Source organism: Stigmatopora nigra, chromosome 21 (genome assembly GCF_051989575.1).
Source record: "Stigmatopora nigra isolate UIUO_SnigA chromosome 21, RoL_Snig_1.1, whole genome shotgun sequence".
NCBI classification, from domain to species: Eukaryota; Metazoa; Chordata; class Actinopteri; order Syngnathiformes; family Syngnathidae; genus Stigmatopora; species Stigmatopora nigra.
The window spans coordinates 2302918-2330000 of NC_135528.1; the positions used below are offsets into that span (position 1 = coordinate 2302918).

General features: G+C 36.9%; 4 protein-coding genes across 4 annotated transcripts in view; 1 reads left to right on the forward strand and 3 right to left on the reverse strand.

Moving 5' to 3' along the window:
• Positions 1-329: 329 nt before the first annotated feature.
• utp23 (UTP23 small subunit processome component) lies at positions 330-2507 on the reverse strand. Its single transcript, XM_077743584.1, has 3 exons — positions 2150-2507; positions 1910-2084; positions 330-1071 (listed from the first exon to the last, which is right to left on the reverse strand). Exons 1-3 carry the CDS (start codon positions 2335-2337, stop codon positions 658-660), a joined length of 777 nt encoding a protein of 258 aa, XP_077599710.1. The 5' UTR covers positions 2338-2507; the 3' UTR covers positions 330-657.
• A 390-nt stretch (positions 2508-2897) lies between these two features.
• Positions 2898-9849, forward strand: rnf5 (ring finger protein 5). Its single transcript, XM_077744021.1, has 6 exons — positions 2898-3252; positions 5609-5627; positions 7863-7975; positions 8054-8111; positions 8559-8670; positions 8745-9849. The coding sequence occupies exons 1-6, from the start codon at positions 3050-3052 to the stop codon at positions 8864-8866; spliced, it is 627 nt and encodes a 208-aa protein (XP_077600147.1). The 5' UTR covers positions 2898-3049; the 3' UTR covers positions 8867-9849.
• On the reverse strand, positions 8835-21554 carry slc44a4 (solute carrier family 44 member 4). The gene is made up of 23 exons (XM_077744019.1): positions 21442-21554; positions 20700-20820; positions 17645-17693; positions 17462-17535; positions 17108-17186; positions 16899-16998; positions 16696-16821; positions 16544-16604; positions 16335-16455; positions 15531-15614; positions 15165-15277; positions 14977-15096; positions 14268-14367; positions 14092-14184; positions 13193-13295; positions 12800-13059; positions 12633-12727; positions 12430-12533; positions 12255-12328; positions 11822-11892; positions 11638-11732; positions 10727-10811; positions 8835-10645 (listed from the first exon to the last, which is right to left on the reverse strand). Exons 2-23 carry the CDS (start codon positions 20737-20739, stop codon positions 10536-10538), a joined length of 2157 nt encoding a protein of 718 aa, XP_077600145.1. The 5' UTR covers positions 20740-20820; positions 21442-21554; the 3' UTR covers positions 8835-10535.
• A 790-nt stretch (positions 21555-22344) lies between these two features.
• The window catches only part of ehmt2 (euchromatic histone-lysine N-methyltransferase 2), a 10651-nt gene continuing 5912 nt past the window's right edge, over positions 22345-27083 (reverse strand). The window contains exons 15-27 of the mRNA XM_077744018.1: positions 27028-27083; positions 26622-26744; positions 26446-26547; positions 25984-26088; positions 25231-25385; positions 24932-25099; positions 24456-24600; positions 24307-24384; positions 24106-24221; positions 23701-23787; positions 23551-23629; positions 22870-23045; positions 22345-22754 (exon numbers count right to left, since the gene is read on the reverse strand). The exon at positions 27028-27083 is cut by the window's right edge and continues 51 nt beyond it. Of these exons, the coding sequence (XP_077600144.1) occupies positions 22577-22754; positions 22870-23045; positions 23551-23629; positions 23701-23787; positions 24106-24221; positions 24307-24384; positions 24456-24600; positions 24932-25099; positions 25231-25385; positions 25984-26088; positions 26446-26547; positions 26622-26744; positions 27028-27083 (1568 nt within the window). The 3' untranslated portion in view covers positions 22345-22576. The remainder of the gene's footprint in view (positions 22755-22869; positions 23046-23550; positions 23630-23700; positions 23788-24105; positions 24222-24306; positions 24385-24455; positions 24601-24931; positions 25100-25230; positions 25386-25983; positions 26089-26445; positions 26548-26621; positions 26745-27027) is intronic.

A 27083-nucleotide genomic window follows, 5' to 3' on the forward strand; every position in this document is an offset into this window, starting at 1 on the left:
GAATTAATTTATAGGTGCAAAACTGATTTGGGAAAGGTTGAATTACTTCCCATTGATGTTATAAAAGATAAATTTACCAACACATTACGTATTGCACATGCCAAGCCCATTAATCATCCCTACATGATTTGATACATGATTCATTGAAATATCAAGGTAGCGATGGAGTTATACTTTAAAAATAAAAGTTGAAAAATAACATTGTATCCAAAGCACATAGTAGTTGAAAAGGCATCTGCCCTTGGGTTTCGCCAAAAAGCTTATTTGTACACTTCATAAAAAATCTGTCTTCCATCGAGTGGTTAAATATAAAAGGCCGATGACATTAATCACATTCAACACGTCAAAAGAATTGTTTATTTCCGTGCAGAGGATTTATTCTGTACTATAGAGGCTTCCTGAAACAATGTATTGACTAAGCTGACTTCTATTGGTACACACAGGTAAGCAAAAAATACTAACTTCCAGGTACACTATACAAATCACAATATATATCAGTTTTGTAAATAAAGAATCAAATTAGTCTGTTTTAAAGATAAAGTGATCCAACAATGTGAAAGGGTCCAAGTTGGCACCCATTGACAGGGATCAAGTTCACATAATTTCCCCCCAAATCAACAAAAAACGAAGCATATTTTGAACATGTTTTTTTGTATTTTATGAATTTTGAATCAAAGGAGTAGATGCAGTGGATCCATTAGGTTCTCCTTGGGTTTTATTCTTCTTGTGTCTACTCCGGGTTTTTTTCTGACCTTCCTCAGTTTTTTTACGGGGTGGTGTCGGCCCACTTTTCTTCTTCTTCTTCTTTAGACAGCTCAAGGGGTTTGGGTTGTGTGGCTTTCTCTTTCTCTTCATGCCCCGTCTCTCTCCATTTTTCTGAACAATGCCCTGTTCCGCTTTTAGGCTTTGGATGCTCTGCTGTTCCGCCGGACTCACAAGTTCACCCAGGTGGACAGCTTGGACATGGTCGAGAGACAGCTGGCTTGGTTTTTCCAGCACCATCGTGTTGTGGACGATGTAAAGCAGGGGTACGTTTGGGTATTTTTTTAGACCATTTGTCAGCGTTAAGTCCTGTAAAAAAAATGACAGAATGATTAGACTACGGCATTTATTTGAGCATACCACGCAAAATTTTGCACCAAAAAAACTCAAGCATTATACACGAATCCTGGTGAAACATTGGTTTCTGCAGGTGAAAAACCCCTCTGCAGCCTTTATGTGTAAAAGGAGACCTTAACCAACTTTGTCCACCAGATGGCGATAATTAACCTTCTTTTACAAAAGCGAGCTCTCTCATTCTGCAAGTTTATAGGGCAATAAAGGTTTTAAAAAAAGTGCTCCAGGGAAATTTGTCCACCCAGGGAGCGCTATCTTTACTCAAGAAGAATGGATAAATTGTTTGGTGAATCTGATGATGATGATGAACAAGACTTTGATAAGTTTGAAATATTATGATGCTGAATTAGACTTTAAGGATTTAAAATTGTAAATTCCATTTGAGAATTGTGTTTATATTGGTAGTAGTTTGTTTAACCAGGCTTCCGTATTTTCAGTCACAAATTATGGCGCACGTTATACTCAAATATGATATATCGATTTGATAGGCACTCTAAAATCCAAAATATTCGTAGATGAACTATGAGAAAGTCTAAATCCCTCGAATATAGCGGTTAATGTAGACCAGACATGGCCCCGATAATAGAAATATTGCGAAGTGGGGTCATCCCTATTATAACTTTTCTTTTTCAGTAATATATTTTTTCTTCAGTACTGAGTCCTACTAGCAAAAGTGGCTTCTGTTTACGAGTTTCAGCCTGGATTTTAACATTTTTATGAACTTAAAACAAATAATAAAGTGGACAAAAAATCGTGAAGTAGTGAATACGCGATAAACGAAGGATTACTGTACCTGTGTTGCAATAAAGTAGTGATGTGGGTTTCCGTCCTCCAACATGGAAAGCAGACACTCTGAAGTTGAAACTGGTTTTTTAAAATGTTGACAATTCCTCACTTGATACCTTTGTAGAATTATTTTAGCACCATAAAGTTCTTTCCCCAGAGTCTCCAGTTCTTTCAAAGCGCAGCTGAAGGGAAAAAAAAAGAATTGTGGCGATTTTCTACTAGTATCATAATCCCTAAATGTACTCACTTAGTGGTGCAGAGATGTACTTCGCCCATTAGATACTTGGGCATTTGCTCTTTGATTTGAATCTGGTTCTTCAATGCCGCTTGACAAAAGGTTCCGTCAATGAGGATTTGATGAGGTTCCCGAAAATTAAAATTATATTTGTAAAATGACAACGTTTTCTTGGCCTGTTTCTGTCGCTTAATCTTCATGATGGCACCCTGGCGGAGTTGAACCGATAAGTTTCCCCCAAGTGAGAAATTAAAAGGTTATGTAATTACGGCTGAAAAAAAAGGTTTGGACAAGCGTTTGGGTAATTATAAAACACAGATTATGCCAATAATTCTACATGGAAAAGCGTGCTGAAGACACAACAAGCAATGTGTGCATCTTCCTTTGGAACCGTTGAGAAACAAAAAGTATAAGTAAGTACCGGTCGTTTTAAATATTTCACGTTTTATACATTCACATTTATTTTATCTTTTATTTCACAATAGTGGGGGAAATAAATTAACTGGACATTTTTATTTTCAGCATTGTATATTATGACTTATATATTATGTTGTTATTATTGTTAATTCCATACGATATTTTGAGATATATTAATGTATTTGTGATATTATTTATATAAAATTAAATATTAAATTTGAATAAAGGTTCATATTTTTTCTGCATTAGTAACTTTTATAAATTATTGTGTTATTAAAATATAAATATTAATTCCAAATATCATGAGACTATGCTTTGTTGCTGCCGGACGCATCCCGAAAGTGTGCATCCCGGAAGTGCGTCAGACGTACAGCTTCAGTTTAGTGACAGCACCAAGCTCGTCGCTTGTGACTCAGAGCCAACGACAATATAGTTCAGGCGTGCCCTTGTTTGACAGTTCGGTGCTTGAACCCCTTACATTTCCACGTACTCACTATGGCGGCCGCGGATCCCCGGTCGTCAAGTGACGGCGGACCAGCGAACCGGGAAGGATACTCTGGTAGGGAGCGGAGCAAAGATCGCGACAGACCGGGCGGTGGCACTGGGGAGGACGAACAGGACCGAGGCAGTTTCGAATGCAACATTTGTTTTGACACTGCAAAGGACGCTGTCATCAGTATGTGCGGCCACTTGTTCTGGTATGGTTCAGCCTTTTTCTTCCCAATGTATTTATAATTCTGACGTCGTGCGGCCTTTATTTACCCTGGGTTTGACGGTGGCGTGACGCCCATTTCTGATTTGGATCCGAGCAATGTGGATAAACGTAAACTTGCAACTAAGAGCAGAGCTACTAACTTCTCCAGAATTAAAAAAAAAATGACTCCGGTTTGAAACTCCGGCACTCCGGACAACCTCCCTGGAACTCCGGAAATCCCCCCAAAATGTCATCTTTCAGTTGAAATTCCTAGAAAATCACACATTCGCTACAGCTTCTGTCACCTTACTTGTGCATTTGATTCAACTGCACTATAATTGAATTGCATTCACTCCTAATGAAAACATAATACTCTTGAAATGGGGTTGGCAGCTCTGCTAATGTAATGTTCTAATGCCAATATGGCTCCGATAGTTGGTAATCTCCCCATTGAGCTTTGCACTTAACAGAACGGTACATGTTGACCTTGTATATTTTGACACGCTTGTCCCTTGTAACATATTAACTTGGTGTCCATGCTTATTATTTAAAACGCCAAAAAGCCAAGAAATTAGTTACTATCATAGTAATACAATTTTATTAATCTTATGAACGTGATATTCTCAAGTGGAAGATATAAAATGGGATTCATTTGGAAGGCCACATTGCAGAACTATAAAGCACAGATAAAGTAGAGATAAAATCATAACTTGTGCTTGTCGTTGGTAAACAAGTTCCTTTTAATTTGAACCTTGTTTTCCTTTACAGCGTATTGCTCTGATTTAGTTGTGTCGTCAAGCTTCCCAAAGAAGAGCCCCCCCTTATCTCTTGCCTCCCTTGACACTTCCAGGTTTTGTAATATGATGCAACAAGCCGCAAGGTTGCCGGCTAATGACATCAGTTCACCTGTCGCAATTTTGCATTGTTGTTTTCATCAGAATGTTAGAAATGATGCCAAAACAGGACAGCGATTGTTCTATTTGCCGGTCGGCAATACAAATTCATGAAAGAGACAACAAAAAAACTGATATGTCTGAAGCTGCAAAACAAATTTAAAGCCTAAAGGCAACACATGCTTACTATCAAAATGCTTAAGTTGATTACAAATGATTTAATGTTTATTTTCCCAACAGTGCATTCTGTAGAGCAAGGGTGTCAGACTCGGATTGATTCACGGGCCGCTTTAACGTCAACTTGATTTCACGTGGACCGGACCGTTTTAGATGTAATATTTAGATTTTTTTTAATAAATGGATTAAAAGAACTGGATTAAAATCCTTGAATATTCAGTTTTTTATGGAACCCTTTTTTTAATATTTTAGATTTTACATTAAACAAAAACACAAAAAAAATATTTTTAAAAATTACAATTATTGATTTAAAAGCGGAAAATCATGAAATGTATTATACATCTATACTCTTCATTTTAATTTCATCCTAAAACAGAAAGTCGGCACTCATGATTTACTTTCCCAGGCCACACAAAATGATGCGGTGGGCCAGATTTGGCCCCCGGGCCGCCACTTTAACATATGTGACTGCTCTGTTGTACTATGCCACCTCAAATGTACTATAAATAACAATATATTAATATTTTATTGAGCAAATCCAATGATGTCATCTTTATTTTGAGGATTTGACAAAAACAACAAAATAGAACGTGCATAACCCTTAACCATGAATGTTTTTTTCCGCGCTTTATTATCTCCTGGGATGCAACAAAACTCGGAGTGTGGAGATGCAATCAACTTCTTAAATCTATTTTTTGTGTTCTCTTTTCTCCAGAAGTATTGTAATCACACTTTTTCTCCTACCTTTACCTGGCTAAATGTACCACGCCTTACCTTAGAAATGTCTTTCCGCGTGACTCTTTTTGTTATTTGACAACTTCTCGGTACAAAGCGAACATCCAGACAATCTTTTCTGCCCATCACACAGTTGACGGTACATAGCATTCCGTCCTGCTGAAAGAAACATTTTTCACACATTATGACGCAAATCTTCATATTTGTGTCATGTTTGTCCCACAGAAACCATTTTAAAACAAAAAAATATATTTCTCTTCCGCCATTTTCAATTATTTAGAGCTCGCATCTCCAGAATTATATGGTTGCCGGCTCCCCGGCCCGGATGCACATGAGTGCTTCCCATTCTGTTTTAGGCATTCAAGGCCCTCAAGTCTTGTCAACACCATCTTTGGACATTTTGTTCAACTGTGTGCACTTTCCGAAGGAATGTATGACACCTGATAGCTGCTGTTACACAAACAGCGGATTATGTCTGTCCATTTTGCAAAAAAACTGAACATAAAGCCCTATGTCTAGTCATAAAAAAATAATAGTTTCTTTCTTTCTTTCCAGCTGGCCCTGTCTCCATCAAGTAAGTGTAAATTCCTTTTACTGTCATTTGCATCTACACAGCTTTACGCAACAAATATTTCAATATTAAAATGTCCTATCTCTTTTGCCACAGCTATTAAGACAGACTAGTTTGCTTGTGTAGTAGAAAAGCTCATTTTAAACTTGTTTTACATTAAGGTGAAAGCTCTAAGTCCTAAAATCCAGTGCTTCACAATTAATTTCTGTTGCTTTCCTCAGCAACATTTTTTTTTTAAATACGTATGGTCATTTTTATTTACTATATGTAATCACAGTGGACTGAAATTCCTTATTTGATTAACAGCAATGAGATTCCTAAATAACATGAATGTTTTTAACGCAAGATTAGCAAATAGCTGCATTATATCTTTTGACAGTTGATGGAAACAGAATGTTAACATGTAGCACATTACTTATAAATGTTGTATATATATATATATATACATTTGCAATATATTTGTCTCCCCGGCTGAGAGCAATTCTTAAGTCTGCGGCTTAAACAATATTTTTCTCGTGAGTGTTGGTGAAAAAAAAACCCTCAATGCTAGAATAATGTAAGAATTCTCAATATTTTTCTTGAAATACCAAAGCAATGTGTAGCAACATGGTTATAAACAACGAAACATCAATACCAGCGTTCTCATTATTGGGCAGGTTAATTTAAATTACCTATAAAGTTGCAATACATTGAATCAAAATGAGGTTTCCTATAACACATTTATTCATTTTATGAACTACTTACCCTCACAAGGGTCGCAGGGGATGCTGGAGCCTATCACAGCCAACTACGGGCACCAGGGGAGGAACACCTAGATCAGTGGCCAGCCAATCACTGGGCACAATGAGATGGACAACCATTCACACTCACACTCATACCTAGGGGCAATTTAGTGTTCACTCACCCTAGCATGCATGTTTTTGTGAGGGAGGAGGGAACCGGAGTACCCGGAGAAAACCCACACATGCAAACCATAGGGAGGACCGACCTGGAATCAAACCCTCGATCCCAGAACTGTGAGGCTGGCACGCTAACTACTTTACCAGGCCACCTTTTCCTATAATTGTTTAATATCATATTTTGTTTTCTGAGTTACCCAAATGGTTACAAATAACAATAAACACATAATAACAATTATCTTAGCATTAGTCAGCAGGTGTCCCGATCCGATACTCAGTATTGATAGATTTAATTTTAATGTACCATATTTACTCGCATATAAGCCGCATTGTCCGACAAAAACATGACTTAATTGAGAGTACGACTTATATGCGCATAAAAAGACGACATGCACGAAACTACAACGCCATAAAAGCATAATTAACACTATTTATTCTTTTTTAAACGATATATTGTTTAATAATAAACTAAGCTATTCTTCCGGTACTCTATAATTTTATCACCAATAAAATCTCAGAAGAATAATACCGATGATTTCCCTTCCAATTCTGATTCTCTAAAATCAAAGCTGATTTCTGATCATGTGATCAGATTGCCACATCCTTAACCAAAGGCAATTTTCAGGAGAGTCACAAGTCCTAGTTATTTGATCACGGAATCTTGACCTAAGCTTTATGGTCATTAGGTTTGTGTGTGATGTAACTTGGAAATCGCCACACGTGAGATGACTTAGTAGAGCTTAAACATACTAATGCTTTTAATGCTAGTTGTTTACCGCTACTTTTTCTGTGGTACACTTCAGATGGATTAACAAAGCATGGTTTTAAGTGAGACCTTTTTCCGAGGACACGTTGGATATACGTCATGGCAACAAGAATTAGAAGACAATACAGTAATCTTCAAAAAGGGAAAAAATATTACTGTATTTTCTCGCATATAAAAACAAAGTAACACATTTGTGTTCCCAATTAAAACCATGAATATGGAGGTGAAAATTGTGAATCAAGGGGCGACTTATACACAGAAATATAAAATTCAACGATTGTAAGGCAATTTTAAGGATACGCCTTATACGCGGTGGGCAGCTTTTATGCGAGGAAATACGGTAATAGATCTCTCAACTTATTTTCTGAACCGCTTTTTCCTCGTTAGGGTCGGGGGGGGGGGGGTGCTGGAGCATATCCCGGCTGACTCAGGGCCAGAGGCGGGGGACAACACCCTGAATCGGTGGCTAGCCAATGGCCAATTGATGACATTTTGTGCTGTCCGCATAGTTTTGCACCTGCGCTTTCCCCTGAATGAACTGAACATTTTCCCCCTGTCTGATGCTCTTTTCAGTGGTTGGAGACAAGGCCTAGCAGACCACAGTGCCCAGTGTGTAAAGCTGGTATCAGCAGAGACAAGGTCATCCCACTTTATGGGCGAGGGAGTTCCAGTCAAGAGGACCCCCGGTATGCTCAATGGACTTCATAGCAAATAAAGGATGGTCTAAATTTTCTTTGTAACTCTATACATTTGTTGGACTTAAGGTTGAAAACTCCACCACGGCCTCAAGGACAAAGAACTGAGCCAGAAAGCAGAGGCGGGGTGAGTCTACTTTTCACCTGAAAATGTAAAATTACAGTGAAAATCGGATAAATTGATGTTCCAATCAATAAACCTTCGCTATAATTAAGATTTAGACACACACATAAATACTTTTTTAAGCTGCTTTCCAGCAGAAAGATGTTTTAAAAAATGCTGTGCATACTTAAATACATTGATCATGTTTTTTTTTTCCTAGGGGTCGTCAGTTTTTTAGTGCCTTATTATCATGTTACATTTGATAATTATGAATAATTAAAACGCAAAAAATTGAATTTTGCCTCTTTAAGGGTGGCCAAATGGAGCACTAACAGGTGGCGCAACTGTTAGTCCTCAACTCTAAATTCCATACTGACACCTAGTGGAGATTTGTTGCAAGTGTTTCTAATTGGATGGAACTCGCACTCAATATAAAACTGAGCTCGGTGTGATTTATAACGTGTTTTTCAGATATTCCAGGGTTTCAGCGACACCAATTTTCACATGTCTTTCGGCATTGGTGCTTTCCCATTTGGTTTCTTCACAACTGTTTTCAATGGGAATGACCCCTTTCACAGAGCAGGTAGTTAATGTTCTTGAAAAGGTATGAAATATGTATTTTAAAATATGTAAAATTGATTGTGATTTGTCTTTTAGATCCATATGCAGGCGAAGCGCATGGCAATGGTGGTAACGTCAACAATGGGAATTACAGTTGGCAAGATTCCCTGTTCCTGTTCGTGGCTATTTTCTTTTTCTTTTGGCTGTTGAGCGTGTGATCAAAAGGACTAACGGCGAACGCGGAAGAACATGGCGAGAGGAACCGCGCTCGCATCACTGAGAATCAAACACTTTATCCGAGCTACATACATGTTGCATTTCTGATGAGATCCTGACACGGGAGAGCAGTTATTTGCAAAATCGTGAAAAACAATCCCTGCCAATCTGCCTTTTGTTTATCCGGAAGATCTTAAATAACTGTAAATTAGTCTCTCCCTTTTCTCTTTTAAGATTTGCCAGATTACATCCTCACAGAAATAAAGGCTCATAAGCCTTTAGGGACAGAGACAGTATTAAGTTATGTGGACCAATAATGACTGATTTAACTCTACACTTCCCCAAACTGAAGACAGTTGGAAGGTTGTGGAAACTGTGGTGAAGAGAAGTTCAGACACCGGTGGTTAACATAAAACACATTTTCTTGCCTCCAAAAGGCCAAAGAGTAGCATTTTGGTTTTAAATCATTTGTTTTTTGTGGATGTATTTAAACTTTTGTCTTAAAAAAAATGACTGCCAATGCACTGTGATCTCATTCAAACCTGTCCTCTAAATACTATGTATATTTGATCCTTTAGTTATGCTTGTATAGTACCAAAGCTTCCCAAAATAAGACAGGAATGCAAAGGTAGAAAAGGAGACATCTCAAACCATATCGGGAGATTTGTTTCACTTAAGACAGGGGAAGACTAGCCAGGTTAGAAAATTGCTTCTTTTGGGTTCTAAGCTACCAACTACGTCCTGTGTGTCAGCACGAGTGATTATTTGTACATAGTAATTGTGATGTTTTTTTTTTTGTCATTTTAAATTAGTAGCTATGGAGATGACAACAGATGCTTTTTGTAAACTTTGCTACCCGGAGCTTGTGATGAACTAATTTCTGATTCTTTTTGGGATGACAAGGGGGCTAATCTTGGTGGGCATTGTCTTATTTACTATGAGGCTAATGCGATACTAAGCACGACATTAAATTTCCATTAAAGCATTAAGTCTTTTGTGTCATCAAGCATGAGCACTTGTTTCTCAGCTGGGATTATTTCAATGGACATTTTTTTTAAAGGGAAAAGTCAAGTTACAGTGTCTGAGTGGTTAGTCCACCTGTGGAGTTTGCATGTTCTCCCGGCCGGGCCTGCGTGGGTTTCCTTGGGTACTCCAGTTTCTTCCCACATTCCAAAGACATGCATATTAACCTCATTGGGCTCTCTAAATTGCCCCTAGGTATGAGTAAGAGTGAATGGTTGTCTGTCCCCTTGTGCCCTGTGATTGGCTGGCCACCAATTCAGGGTGTCCCCTGCTTCTGGCCTGAAGTCAGCTGGGATAGGCGATTCTAGTGAGGATAAAGCTGTTAAGAAAATGAGATGAATTGAGAGGATGCATTTTTGAACATATTCCTTATATCAAACATTTTTATTACAAATGAACAATATTCTGTTAACGAAGTATTTATAAAACTATCTAAAATATATTTGAACATTGGTTTAGAGTTACTCTTTCAATATTTTTTGAGCCAACTTGTGCATACAAAAGATTCAGTCAATCAACAAAATTCACATTAACTGGCTCAGTCCTTGCTCTCATCAACAAAAAAATAAATCCGACGTGCAAAATCAGCATTTTGTTTTTGGTAAATGTGAAAAACAGGATGAAAAAGTGGGGAGCTATCTTCCAAAATCACTTGCGTTTTGGGGGTCTTTTGTTAGATTTATTCAAGATTTTCATCAGGCTTGAGGACATATAATACGGCTTCTCCAGAGAGCCGTCATTGCGCTCTAAGTCCTCCACTGTGAACAGTTTGTTAATTTAATGAATGTAATAATTGTTAAATGTATTTAGGCATAGAAACGTTGTCGTTGTGTACTCACGGAAGCAGAGGAAGAGTGTGTCCACACACATGTTGTACACACTGAAGAATCCTTGAGCTATGAGGTAGCTGCCAAACACCACTGTCTAGAATGATAATTTGGGAGAAAAAAACACTTTTGTTCTTTTGGTTAGACAGATATAGAGGCTGTTCTAACTTTATTGGCACCTTGGCATATCATCTTTCCTAGTTATGTCTTAAACTGTTTTGTGAAACATTTGTATTTCTATTGTTTTGAATTCATCTCCTTCTGGGTTGGAAATGGGGAGTGAGAAATACCATAAAATTAATTGAAACTGGAATTCCTAGCATGGTTGCAGTGGTCTTGTGTTGAAAGTTATGTGTTCATTGTCTTTTAAGACTAGGCAATATAGACTAAAAATAAAATCCTCCATTTTTCTCACCAAAACTGATTTAACCCATTACTACTTGCCTATTTTTTTCAGGAGAGTTGAAGAAAAATTTGGTTAAAACTTCTATAGTGCATGCATCAAACTCAATTGGAACATTTCTGATGATTATTACCTAAAATTAATAGGATGCCAAGACAATTGGCACTTTAATATGAGCATTCACAGCCAACTATCCCAGCTTAAATTAATTGTACCTTAATTATCTTAGTGGCCAATTTTTACTCAATGTAGTAGTAGCTGTATTCACCACCCCATAATTAATTATTTTTATTAACTGCTTGGTTAGTGATAGTTTATCACACCGTTAGTTTGCTTATTGCGACATGCCCGTTTTAGCTTTGGCACCTTTAAGCTAAGTTCAGCTAATTCTTATTTTATAAACTACAAAACAAGCTATTTCCAAGTTTTACAAATAGTGCTATGCTGGTATGATTTTAGGTCCATGATTAAGGACATACAAAAATCTACCTCTGCAATGAGGAAGCTTACTCATACTCACAATGATTGGCATCCAATAGTAGTTGAGGCTGTTCGACTGTGCCATGCTGTGTGGTAGCGGTATGCGCCCAGAGAAGAAGAAAAAGGATAAAACACCTGAGAAAAAAAAAATCTCTTGTTGATTTTTCCTCATCATTTTGCTTGGAAATTGAAACCTTTAAGGCTTCAAAAGATACGATACGTACCTACTCCTCCTATTACAAGAAGTTTCCCAAAGAACAGCAACAGGTCGGCCACTTTATCCAATATTATAGTTCTGCAAGTCATAAAAAAGTAGACCTTACACTGGTTGTACACGCTGCTGAGTGCTGTAGAATTAGTTTTGCAGGGTTTTTTCTTCTAAATAATTCGTAAAATAACTACATATAACAATTTATCCCTTAGTCCCCTTACATTTTGACCACATTACACCATCATTTAATCACCTCTTCCATTTATCATTACAAAAACGACATACAGACACATGGAACCTGGATAAGCAGAAAAAAAACTAGAACAGATTATTTAATCAAATCAAATATTTAGAAGGTTCGTTAACACTTTTTCCCTACCACATCCTCAAATACCCTCACCTAGTCATCTTATAAAAGTCCCAGGTTGGCATAAAAAAGCACAAACCTTATAATATTTCTCATGATCAGAAAGAAAGCCTTCTTTGCTGAGGTACAGAAGTTCTTCCCATAAACGGCAATCTTTGGAAAATCACACATTACCCAAACATCAAGTGAATATAAAGAAATAAATTCATACTTTACAATGTGAGGCCATTTTAACTTTTACCCGTTGATCTTACCATGATATATGCATTTCTATTAAGAAACTTCATGAACTTCTCGAGGCACCAGAAGCAGCATTTCAGGCAGCACAAGAGAAAACGTGCAAACCGGTTTTGTGCACCTGAATACAAAAACACATGTATTTTGTTTTGTTTTTTCTACATTAACTGTACTGCATTTAAAACATTTAAAAGTAACTTATAAAAATGAATTGCCATGCCTTTGGTTTTGTGGTCAATGTACTCCAGGAGGGCCCTCACTACCTGTACGAGGGTAATAATCAAGGACCCAAACGCCAATGAACCGATGTGGTATCTGAAATGAGATGATTAATACACTGGTTCAGTGAATTCTATACAAATCATGGGAGCACAGCTGTCAACCTACCTTGTTGTGCGCACAAAAGAATCAAATAGGGGGAGCATAGGGATGTCATCAGGTTTGTTGAAAGCCCAGTAGTAGGAGGCAAAGGCACCTGCCAATGTGCACTGACCCAGAGCAATGACAAAGTTAACAATCCAGAGAAAAGCAAATGCATTGTAGATCTGAAGGTTGAAGAGGTTCCTCTGGAAGAGCCCATCTTCATTGTATTTGACAAAAAGGCAAGCGGAAGAGGGGCAGGTTGGGTAATCTGATGCATTAAAGGTCTAAAAAGGAAAACAGCGTATTTGAGGATTACATATTGTAGATTATGACACAAGTGGACTCATAAAAATTGGTTGACTGTGGAGCAGCAGTAAAATGTATCATGCACTTTAGGCTTCCATGCAATCCATTTACCTGAGGATCACAGTCTAGAGTGCCGTTGATATGTTGACACTCAACCGTAGTGGCGTTGAGAGCCACCACTTTGTAGACAGATCCTCCAGAGGTCGCTAAATACCTAGATTGTTTCGGATAAGGAACAATATATTTAATGTGCTGATTCATATTTTAATTAGTCTATAAAGGTTAGGACATTTGGACTTCCAATATTCTTGAAAAATAAGCCTTTAGTCAAGTTTTCTGCTACATACTGTTTCTTTCTAGAAAAACCTTACAGGAGTTAGAAGGAGAAAATCATGTAAGGCTAACTATTTTATTTTAAAAAATCATCAATTTGTTCAACCCCTTTTTTTGAAGCAGTCTGGTCATGTAAATAACGCAAATAATTTGATTTACTGCTTTCTTTTATCATGTTAAAAGGGTTAGAGCAACAGGGTTGCATTTGTGTTTTGTAATTAATTAATATTATATTCATTATAAAGTGTCTACACATATATAGGAGACAGCAATAAAACATGTAATAACTTCTGATGGGGACATTTTAAAATTTAGCCATTTTATTTAAGATTCCACTTTGGTCATGGGATGAAAAGAGAAAAATGTAATTTTAGAGGGCACTCCTGATTTTTTGTGTATTAAAAAATATATTTTCAAGCACTTTTCTCATAGCTTTTTCATACTTGGTCTCTGAAGTACAATCAGAATCTGCACGTTTCTTTTGTATTTTGTACGTGATTTTAAATGCTCTCGACAATTGTGGAAATTACCCACTTTTATTAGATTATTATGAGTAGTCTTGTTAAAAAAATGTTCATGAATCTTACCTGTCTGAGCTAGTTAAACACAAAAATATCCAATTTGGGCCGTGGCCTAAAAGTGGCCAGAAACTGGCATATGGACTCAAGAAAGGATACAAGGCAGTACTACCCCAGTAGGCCACACAAACCAAGATGAAAAAAAATGTGATCAGAGGATAAAACAAGGTGCTCATCATTAGACCAATTGCCCTGTGGAAAAATAATTCATGTCATTAATGAAGGTACAAGATGACAATGTGACCACTATTACATTTAATCTCAGCACAACTTACTTGCTAGATTCTTGAATAAGCGCAATGGCAATGAGGATCCTGGTCCGCAGGAAGATAAGAACTAAGATCAAGACTCCCTCCACAATAGAAATGATGATTACTGAGAAAGAAAAAAAAAATGATGATTTAATCCGGGGAAAAAATGGAGTTTTGGATGCCAGGTAACATGTATAGCAGTGTTTCTCAATTGTTTTTAATATGTGATACACTTTTTGCATTGCAAAAATCTCAAGGCACACTCCCAGCTGAAAATCATAACTCAGTCACCTATGTTTACAATATAAAGTCAATCTCATCAAAGCTTTATGAACAGGAATCAAAGAAAAACAGAAAAAGTATTTCAATATTTAACTTTCCCACCGACCGTACGTCACCAAAAATTAAAGTGCATGGACCCCGAACAACTTGATTGAATTGAAACAAAACAACTTCACGTTACAATAAAAATAAGCAGCAAAACTTAAATCTGGTAATATTACGATTGAATTCTTGTAGGATACGCCACAATATGGATTTATTAATCATTGTATTTTAATTTTAATCTTGTAATGTTACAATTTTTCTCTCGGAATATTACAATGTGGTAATTCCGTTCGGCACAACTAAACATCGCTCACAACACACCATTGTGCCGCGATACAGTGGTTGGGAAACACAGTCTAATTGTATTTTTAGGCAGGATTAAGGCAGTCAAACATAACAAACTCACAGAAGGCTAACCAGGTCTCTTGAACTTCCAGAAATCCAAAGTTGCTATTGAATCCAGTGTTATAAATGGAAGCAGATAGATCTTTGTAATTTGTGTACTCCCAATAGCAATGCCAAATCCCTGAAAAGATATCATACAACTTCAAAAACACATAAACACGGGCAATAAATGCATGAATTTATATCTACCGTATGCGCCGGTGGCAAGGACTCCTACAATAAGGACCCACACTATGATGTGGGCAGTAAATTTGAGCAGCAGCAGGAAGAGAAGACTGAGCACCATGGCTATAACCAAACCACTGTTGGAGAAAAATATGCTGTATTTAGTGGAAAAAAATAACACCAAAAATATGTTGAATGAAAACAAAATGGAAATCAAGGAATGGAGATGAGAATACAAGATATCCCTCCATGCAATCAGTAGTAAAATGTAGCTTTATATAATCAATAACTTCAATTTGATTACAATAATAGACTGTAAATAAGTGATTTGAAAATGTTTTTGTTTTCTCAGCATTTGCTAACAGGTGGAAGTGTGTAGTATCAACTAACAGCAGTATCCAAGGCCATGAGGTTGCAAAATCCTCAAAGATCCTCACGCCAATGTCCCTGGCACCAAAGCTGTCCAAAATGTCACTAGTAAAAACAAAAGAAATTGAGTCAGTTGTCCATATAGTGGCAAGAATGCATGCAATATGATATTCAAAGTGATGCAGTAAAAATGGTAAAGTGAAAGAAAAATAAGACTATTAATAATAATGTAAGGCACTGATTTTTAATGACACTGGAAATCATAATTCATCTCATCTCATTTTCTGAACCGCTTTACCTTCATTAGGGTCAAAGGGGGTGCTGGAGCCTATCCCAGCTGACTGAAGGCCAGAGGCATGGGACACCCTGAATTGGTTACCAGGCAATCGCAAGGCACAAGGATAAGGACCACCTTGCACACTCATGCCCATAGCTAGGGGCAATTTAGAGTGTCCAATTAGCCTACCATGCATGCTTTTGGAATGTGGTAGGAAACCGGAGTACCCAAGGAAACCCACGCAGGCCCGGGAGAACATGCTAACTCCACACAGATAGGATGTCTGTCTCTTTAAATGGTCTTAAACATTATTGAACAGTACTGGCTCATGCACAGTAACAGGACTAACTACAACTAAATGCTAATCAAAGGACCGACACTTAGAAAAGGACCCACTTTTTGTTAAAGAGAAAACAGGATCATTGAAGTGGGTGGACTTAATTTGGGCATTTAGCAAAGTCAAGTGAAACTCGAAAATGGATAAATAGTTATTCTTTTTCATTAGGCAACATGCACATTGCTATACACTGATAGTCATTCGACTGTACCCAGTGCTGTTCTTGATGACGTTCGATGTGTCACTGAGAGAAGGTGGCAAGCCTGGAATATTGGAAAAATCTGGAGGTATATTCCCAAGCATCTTGACATCAGGCAAACATCTTCCTAGAACTACAAAGAGGTAAGAAATTTAAGAGACTGCCATTTTGCCATTACCAAAACAGAGCATGATGCCATTATACAGATAATTTCCATTTACCAGAGGTGGTGGGAATAATTAAGAAAGGACACAGCTCTTCATCCACAATTTGTTTAACGGTCTGAAAAAATAATATACAATTTAAGTCCTCACAAAAGAAAGGATATGAAGTTATACTAAAATCACTTTGCCTAATCAGGCGCAAAATTTACTTTGTCAGTGTTTGATAAGTCTATGGATGGAGAACAGAGGCTTTGACTGAAGACATCTGCAGGTTTTTTGGCATAGTCTAGCGGCCCCACAGCTGAGAAAACAGTGGGGCACTTTTCCACGCAAGTCTGTAGAGGGGCAAATCAGCAAGATCAGGGCAAATTTCTCAGAAAATAAGTTACAGTCTACATTCAAATGATTGTACCTGTGTGGTTGGACATTGATACCCATTGAGGGCTTGTGCCATCACATTAAAACCTTTTGCACATTTTAGAATGTTAAAGTAAAATAATGATGATCGATCCCTGAGACCAGAAACAAGACAAAAGACAGGAAAAGAAAAAATATCAGTTCATATTGCATGGATGAGATGATATCCGTTATTTTACAATGTAGGCATGAAATATTACTCACTTATTTGGTCCAATGCCACAAAACGATCCAGTTGAGTTTCTTGGATAGAGAACTTGACGGGGATCTCCATAAAGCCATGCTAATAGTAAGAGGGTGGGGTTGGGGTAAAAATTAAGGCTTTAAGGTTGTTGTGGTTAGAATGTGGGACAAGTTGTAACACTGCTACTAATTTAGAAAGTCACATTTGAGTCTAACAACTACAATTTAAATTTAGAAGATCTAAGTTGTATATAACATTCATTTACTAACCTAAACATAAAGCAATAGTTAAGTAAATATTTCACTAACTGACCTTGTCAATTCTACATTTATGTCTTACAGATGTCAAGTTTAGAAATACCCAGTTCTGCTCACCTAAAATCCCAACTCCAAGGTAGCCAAGGATGACTACCATAAACAGCACACAGCAGATGATGTCAGTGCAACCTCTGGGGGAAGGAAGGAAAATTAGCTGTGTGGACTTTGCACACATTTGTCTTCATTCTGAAATAGTTGCTTGACAAAAAGTGTGGGGAAAAATAGAAGAAAAAAAATCACCTCTTCTTTATGGGTCCATTAAATGTGGGATCATATTGGTAAGCTTCACCTAGATAAGAAGCAAAGACAGAAAAAATGAACAAAAAATAGGTTTTATGACCCTAAACATTAAACACCGAGCAATTTGTCAATCCAGACAACTATCAGTTTATAGTTGTTAGGTTTTAGGATTCCCTTTCTCCAAAATATATCTACCTTTGAAATTAGTGGCATTGCTGATTGTATGTTTTGGACATGTATTAGTGTAAATTATTAAATAATTAAGTTTAGTGCTCTTTTCAAGTTAATGAATTACAGTACCAGAACAGAATAAGAAACAGTTTTTATGGTGGTGTGCTAACAGGTGCAGTAAAGTTGTATTTTGGTGATACAGGAAAGAAAAATACTTGTTTTCGGGAACAAAAAGAATGACTACAGTAACAGCAATGGGCACAAAATGACTTATTTTTCACAGAACAAAGTATAAGTTAAAAAAAACAACAATGCAACATAGGTGAATGAGAATCAAAAGTGAGACTACCATCTGAGGATTATTTGAATGTCATTTAAATTTACAATACATATGTTGTTTACATTATGCTATCAGAAGTCTGTAAATAGACTTGAATGCCTAGACACGTTCACAATTCAGCTGTCTCATTATTCCGTCTGTTTAAAAGAACTTTGATTTGATATCAGGCATTTCCTGTCATCCCAGATTGCATTTTACAGTGTAGTGAGAACACAAAATTGACCATGTATTCCAAAAGTAATATTTTATACTGCTCAACAATAAAAAGTGACAAGAAGCACCATGAAATGCCCCCTACAAAGGAACCTGTTCCTCAGCATCTTGCAGTGACACAAGTGTCACATTTCACAATGCTGTGTTTGCACTAAATGGTGACTTGTAAAATGGTTCACTGTGACTCCATTTAAAGTCACCTCACTTTTATAACGTTTTTATTGCTTGAACTGGAAAATGGGTGTTGTGGGTCATGAGGAAATGTAATCTGCAGAGATATCTAATGGCTCCATTTACAGTCACTTGCGTGATATAGTGCCAACCTCGGTATAAAAAAACTATATATTGGATAATGTACAGTACAGGCTTTGAGTATGATTGTGGAAGAGACCGAGACTAAATTAATGAAACAATTAACAGTTGTTAATGTCAGAAGGGGGATTTTATCCACGTTTACATTCATTTATGATCAATCTACTATGAATTTGCTACTCAAATTAAAAGTAACAAGTAAACACTACAGCTATTACAACATTTCTGTTTCACACAGTAATACTTATCCCATCACACATCCACCTACAATGAGACGTTTTGGTTTTACTAAATGAAAGATCGTAGATTATACTATTTTATTAAATTATCGGGGCTTAATGAGCCTAGCGAGCCGACACTTTTTTCTTCACAATAAAGTATAATATAACAGCATTTTAACCATGTAATTTTGGTATTAAAAGCTAAGTATAGTGAAATCTTAAAGTGTATATGTACACAAACCTATTCCAATTCTTTTCCATTACAGTGAATGTATTTATATATTTTTAATTGTTAAAACTGTCCTTGAGAGGATAACCAGTGCAGAAAATGAATGAATATTAAAACTGTAATTCAAATCCGTGGAAACACGAGACTGTTTAAAGATTAAAATTTTTATTTTGCCTCAAACACATGGTGGTTTTCAGATGGAAATCCTGTAGTGCCACTTTAAAGGAGTTCATTCTTATTCATTATAGTCTGAATTTTCAGTACAGTTTTAAATGACAATACTATGGGCATTCTTAAAAGGTACATCAGTGTACAAATACTTAAAAATACTTTTTAGCTTTTAACTCAAAGAACTACAGTAGACAATAGTTGTGAAAATAATTGTCACAATTATTTCTAATTTAACAATTGAAGGCTTAACAGTATTCACAAGATCTTACCAGTGGTACATTTGAAATAATGAAGAAGACATGGAATACAAACAGTATTTATCTCCAGGGAGGGTTTATTTACTGTAGCCTTGTTAAGCCTCCCATTCTGTCAATACACTAGTGGCTCCATCAATAGACCCATAAAATCAAAAAGTCATACAAACCTTTGGTATTTCCACATGATGTCAACAACGCCAAGGAATGTTTTCATCAACCACCCTAAGACTATTGATTATTTTTGAGCAAGATGAATACTATTATGACATGGAAGGTTCATTTACAGTGACATCATATACAATGGGTTGATTGTTAACAAGCAATAATACTCAAGTTAAGCTTTCCATATATTATGTAATTATCAAGCCTAGAAAATATGTACCTCACATTTTCCTCATCCTGAAACTTTACATGTGGTCAGACATTATGATTTGAGGAAAGGTTACCATAGACACACAATGACCTAGTTTGCATATTGTAATAAGAATATGCCAATAGAAGCAACTGGTCATACTGAGTGGAGTTCATCAAAGTCATCCATCATTCTTTTATCAAATTGTCTTTTTAATTTGACTGTTCTTTTAATGACAAAAAAAGTAAATAAAAAATACAATTTAAATCATATTTTGCCTAAAAACTTTCCATCACTGATTTTTCAGTGTATTTCTAAAAATATACTTTTCCAAGATAAAATGTGATCGTTTAAGGTCTGCAAACGCTGTATTAAATGACTTGGGCGCAAGACTGCATCGATGTCATTTCTGCTGAGAAACCAAAAATCAACTGGTTTCTCAAGCAGCAAGACCAGTATACGAATACACAAAAAATACAACAAAAGCTTGCTAGATTTGTCGTGTTCTGGTCTTACTGGTTCAGAAACTAGTGTATAAATGATTTCTTAATAAAGATGGTAGAGGAAATTTCACTGTGAAACCAAGATTTCTTTACCGTGTTGAGAAAATACTTTATAGTCATCAATGTCACAAGTTTATATACTATGAATTAGATTGAATGGAAATCCAAGCCTGGAAGATGGAAGATTTATATTGTCATATATTCTTCATAGTTTATATTGAATACTTTACTTAATTGAAATGAAGCACAACAACATATTCCCCAGGTAACGGTGATGTGAACTCACCGTACTGCGAGTCCGGATTTTTCTGCTCTTCCTCTTTCATTTTCCACCTCGACCACCGCCTCCTCTTCCTTAACTTGTCAGTCTGAGTTTGCTTTTCCCTGCGTTGTAACTGCAAAATGTTCTTAACAAAAACACAACACCGCTCTTAAAGTGGCTCCAGTTGACGGAATCTTTTTCTTTGGATGTCTTAGTAAACAGTGACGACACACGAGCACCTATAATAAGGCGTGCTCAGGAAGTAGACAGGTGCACGCGCCTCGTCATAGAGGCGGGAAAATAAGCAAACTGTTTGAAAAGGCCTCATGATTACGTTAATTTCGTAGTAATTCCGGCCACACAGAAAGCTAGGAGTGCTATTTAAGTATGATTCTCATATGAATTTTGTCGTTTTCAGATGTATAATCGATAGGAAACAATGGCGACGTCGTCTTCGTATGCACGACGTTACCGTTAGCTTGTTGCACCACTATGCAAGCATATTTACTATTACCATACAGATGGTTTATTAAACACTATGTGACTCATATTTTTCTTTAATACATATCTATTCATGACATCACGTTCAAAACGTTTTGAACGCTTATCATTAAAGAAGTTTGTGGTGCCTTAGTTGTGCGGGCTGTAATGTAAGCAGAACAATAGACCCTTGACACTTACCCAACTGTTTGTTATTTTATGATTTAATTTATTTGTACATGTTTTGTAGCACTACCAATTATATAATCTTAGTTTAGACACTCACCACAGGACAATCCAGGAGGACGTAGCTAGCCAAACTGAACTAAAATTCAAGTAGCACTGTGCCAGCATTCTGGCAATAAACACGCCCACCAAGATCTCTTAATTTGTCTCAAGTGGTATTTGGAAGAATATTAGAAACAATTCATTTTTAAGTAAGTGGTATTTTGAAGAATATAAGAAACAATTCATTTTTATTTAAAATGTTAAAAAGAAATATAAAAACAAATACAGTAAAAGGCAACAAAAATGGGATATGCCACGCCTCTAATTGCAGCTGTGAGACAATGTCAGCACTGTAAAAAATGTACAATTTGGGTAAAATACTGGCAGCTGTGGTTGCGAGAATTGTACAATAAAAAAGTGAAATGAGTCAAATACAAGAAAATGTGTATACTCCATCAGTAACAGTGAAATTTTCAGTAGATACAAAAAAATTAAGTGGGAAATATGTATTATATTTACCATTTATACTGTGATTGATATGCCTGTCCCTATTGTTGAAACATATCAAACCTTTGGTCAATTTTGTCGTCATTCTTCCGTCTTAAGTCAGCATTTGGATGTTTACACTTTTCTTTAGACTTGGTTGTGCTAACTATTAAGTTACTGCAGATCAGTTGGAGGAATACAGAATAGAAGTGATGTGCGTATTGAAAGTTAAAAAAAAAACATGACTGGCTGAGAGCTTGAAAGTGTATACTGGCAAGAGCAGGTAGAATGTGTTGCTGGCACAGCAGTCAGGACACCTAACTGACGCAGTGACACTTTGGGTTCAAACTCCAGTGGAGATGTGGGAGAACTGCCACCAGTATTTTTACATAAAGTAGCCAGATTTTTTAAAACAAGTTTTTTACAATTGGTAAAAAAATTGAGTTTCTTTCTTAGCAAAATGTAAAAAAAAAAGGCAAAACACAATATACAACACATGGATTCATGCTTACACCAGTTTTCTCAAATTTACAACATTGCACAAGAATCCAGTATGTAAACGTGAATAATAGTATTTCAGGCATTCTTAACATTGAGCAAATCATTCTGTGGTTTGGTAGCAAACATGTATCACATTTACTAATTAAATTAAAAAGCACCATAAATTGCAAACCATGTTGATATGAAAAACATTCATTTTTTTGTAGTTAAATGCCAGGAATAGTCAATCCGCAGTCAGCTCCCAACTCAGGACTGGCCTCCAGTCGAACCAGTCTGCTTTGCTCCAAAGCAATGGCCTCTGCAGAATGTTTGCATTTCTCTGAGCCACACTGGCAGGTAAAGTACTTGCTTTTAATATCCCAAAATCGATCGCCATAGTCAAACCTACATAAAAATTCAAAATTATAAGCCACTTATATTTTTAAGAACAGAAAATTGAGAACTGGGTTGTATTTTAGCATATGGCAGCTTTGATGGTGACATCGATCACAATACTCACCCAAGCTCTTGACCGCTAAGGATGTCTCTGGAACTGAAGAAAGCGATGCGAGGAAATCTCAGGTCTTGGTGTAGCATGAACACACGCACTGGGATGAGGTTTGGATCACAAAGGTGGTTGATGAAGCGGCTTATGTTGCCGTAGTAACGGGCATCAATACAGTAAACCTCCCCATCCTACCGAGAAAACACATGGAAGGCATGAATAATGTTTAGTAAATAATACTACAAAGCAGACACCACCCTGTAATTTATAAACCTGATGGACCGCCAGGCTTTTCTTTCCCCATTACTGCTTCAAACAGTATTTAGTATACAAACTTTAACCACATTTTAATTGCATGTGGAGACATGGTTTAATGTGCAATGGTGACATCTTATGCATGATGATGATGTTGGAGAACAACAAACCTGTACAGCTCTTCACCATTGCAGTGACAATTGCTGTCTTGTATAGAGAGAATGATTTTGCCTCTAAACAGGGTGAGAAATTAGTTTTCATTTGTCTGATAATTAAGCGATTAGATTGTGGACACTGATCCAATGTGCACCGTGTGGAGAAAAAGTAAGAGGTCTTACAATACATCGTAGTTCTTCAGCCACTGGGCTATTTGATTTTATACTTTGTGCATGTTTACTGTAGAGTTATAACGTCTTTTTCAAAGCGATTACCAGTATATACCTTATTGTCCAGGTCAAAAAGGTAGGAGTCATCCTCTCTAACATCCGCTTCTGCATCTGATATCAGCTCTCCCACATATCTGCAATGAAGATATTTGAACTCTAAATTATAATGGTAAAACATTAAGGAGAGCTAACCGTTCCCTCTTACTCGCATATGAAACTGCCTTGAGGAATATCCTGCAGAGCTCGAACACCCCATCCCATCTTCTCGGTCCTGTAGAGCTGAAGTCGAACTCTGAGGAAAACAAGAGGAATATTTTGTGTTTCTATCTCCACCACAGAATGCACCTCTAGTTAATTCAGTGGATGAACAGGTGAATACAAAAACAGTATTTTCTCTAGTCGAAGAGTTTGTCAGCAAGTGTTTGTGGGTGCCTTTTTATTTTGGCATACACAGTTCATATGTTTTGCCTATATGTTTTGCAGGTGACAATGTTGTCTTAGTGAAATAGTTCTGCATATTTAAGCTACCTTGCTCTATAGCAAAAAATGTAAATAATGATAAGTTGACTTTTAGCTAACTTATTGTGAAGTGCTAACATTGATTATTTACTTGATTCCAGCCTGAACCACCCTGTTCTTGCATGTGCGATGACAAGAACAGGCCATGTTGCATTCGAATATAAGGGGAGGTTCAATCTTATTAAACTCTTGAAGTAACCGCTGATCCTGAAAACAAAAGTTAAAGTAGAAAACATTCATATGATTTTATTCCACTAATGTTGCACTAGCAAACAGATGCTGGTTGGTTTACCTTGTCATACCAACAGCGAATACTGAGCTGTCCACAGAGGCAGTTACTAGAGGAACAGTCGTCAGTGCAGCCACAGTGCTAAGAAAAAAAGTGTGACGAAAGATATATAGTAGCATGTTTTGGTTCCGGCTCATAGTGGAAAGTCTTACCTGTAAATGAGTGATGTTGCGGTCTATGTTCATTGCTGACGTCTCACAGTTTTCTGAAACATATTTGTAGTCTGAAGGACAGCCTTCGTCATCTACTGCATTAACACAAGGAATGGGTGCGTTCTCGTAACCCTGGGCAATATCACTGGTGATAAAGTAATAAGGATACAGGGGGGGGGAGGGAAAATACAAACTGAGTCAACATGGTAATGTGAAAATGTCTGGTTTTGTTTCTAATGCTCAATAAAATAAATATTAAAATTCAACAATTTTGTATGCTTGACCATGATTTCTTATCTGAATGCCATTCACCCCTCCAAATGAATTTCACATGCAACAAGTGACCAGGCAAATCAGGATGATCTATTTGTGCTTAATATATGAGTTATGATCATAATCACATTTAAAGCCCCCAACAAAGCGCTTAATACAATTTTTCCAGTGTACGACCCAATAAGAATGTCAACTGGACCAACCTGCATATAATTCTTTCTGTCCTAAGCATGCGATTGGTTATTCCTCTTCGTATCCTCCTGTTGATCTGGAGTGCAACCCATACTGGGGTGTCAGTGCGTGCAAGGGTTAGCGGAGTGTCTCCTTCTCTGTTAATAACGTCAATATCTGCACCCCTGGAAAGAAACAACCTGTCGAGAAATAAAAAAGATCAAATACTTTTCTTCCTTTTAGGTCATCTCATCAAGTGTAATTAGTAACAAATTATATATGGAAGTTGTGACACTTTCAAAGGGAGAAAATTTGCCTAAGTCAAACTCACGTAACACATTCCAAGTATCCTTCTCTGGCGGCAATGTGCAGTGGTGTGTCACCATGCATGTTTACTGATGCAAGTGAACAACCAGCGTTCAACACCATCTCAGCAATATCCACATTTCCAGCATAAGCTGCCCAGTGGAGACACACATTCAACTCCTGAGGTGGGGAAAAGATACAATTTTTAAGTACAACAACTTGCTTTTTCTACTAAAATCACAGCGTCCTGCTAAATATAAGAATACAGGTAACATTTGAAAATTGTAAAGAATATATACAAAATAACTATTATGTAGGGAAGCATTGAGGGCGGCCCATTGGAGCGAGTGGTTAGCGCATCAGCCTCACATCTCTGGGTTCTTGGGTTCAAGTCCAGGTCATGTCCATGTGTGGAGTCTACATGTTCTCCCTGGGCCTGTGTGGGTTTCCTCCCACATGCCAAAACATGCATGGTAGGCTGATTGGCCATTATAAATTGCTCTCTATCTCTTTCTGCCCCCCCTCCACGCACTCTGCGTTGTACTGTATAACGTCTGATTTTAGTATTGAACATAACCACTAGATAGTTATTTGTTACTTTAGTAAATGGTGAATTAGAACCAACTAAAATGTTTTTCCATTGTAATACAAACACCCTTGTAGTAAAGATATTACACTAAAATAAACAATTTAGTAGAATGTGCATCTATTTTTTGACATTATTTTTCTCCAAAATATTTAAGAAAAGTATTAGGTATGAGATGATATATATAATCACCTTATCATTAATGGTAACATCAGCTCCTCGGTTCAGCAGCACTTTGATCACCTCCACGTGTTTATGTTCTGCTGCCCAGATGATTGGTGTCCATCCACCATTGTCCTGAAAGTAGAAGTACATCTATGCAAGGTTTTCGTTCGCATGATTGATAGCATGCATTGTGAAAATTGTAAGACGTGTGTTTATTGAAAGGTTGCAAAAGTTACTGGAGAATGTCTGTTTAATTTCAAAATACATTTTTAAAACAATGTTGATGCTTTTTGTTCATCACAGTGGTCGATGTTTTGGATTTCTTTTGAAATTTAATGGGTTTTTTCATTTGAATTGAATGATGTTTATGTTTTCATTCAAATATTAGCTGCCATTATGACTTCACCATACTTAAGCATCAGCTCATAGTAGTCAAATGGAAGTTATCACCTCTGTATTAGCTGTCATTGTGCCTTTTCCTTTCCTTACCTGTGAATTTACATCCACCTGTCCAGTCTCCAGCAGTATGTTGACAATTTCCAGATTGCCCAGTTTGGCTGCATGATGGAGACCAGTATATCCATCTTCCTCCTTAAAAAAAAAAACAAAATTCGAATAAATATTGACCAAAAATGTCCACATTTCTAATGGATGGTGAGACTCACAATATGGTAGACGCAGGCACCATTCTGAATCAGGTATCGAGCCACCTCTATATGATTGTTGATGATTGCTTCCAAAAGAGGGGTCCTCCGGTCCTTATCCTGAGCATCAATTTGAGCACCTCCCTGTCAAAATATGTATATATAAGCAAAGGGTGGACATTTTTATTGAATAATACAAGTTATGGGTGGTAAAAAGTTTTGAAAAAAAACAAATAGTTCCAATCTGGCTTTTGGTTTAATATATATATATATATATATATATATATTTTTTTTTTCCACACTAAAGTAAATAACTTCCTAAAGAAGTGGTTTTCTATACAGAGAAATTGCTCAAATTAATTGCATTGTAAATGAGAAAGAATTATATTTTCAAATACACAAATGTCATAATTATGGCCTCACTCGCCTGCAGAAGTATATAGCAGACTTCCAATAGACCCCTTTGAGCGGCAGCATGGAGAG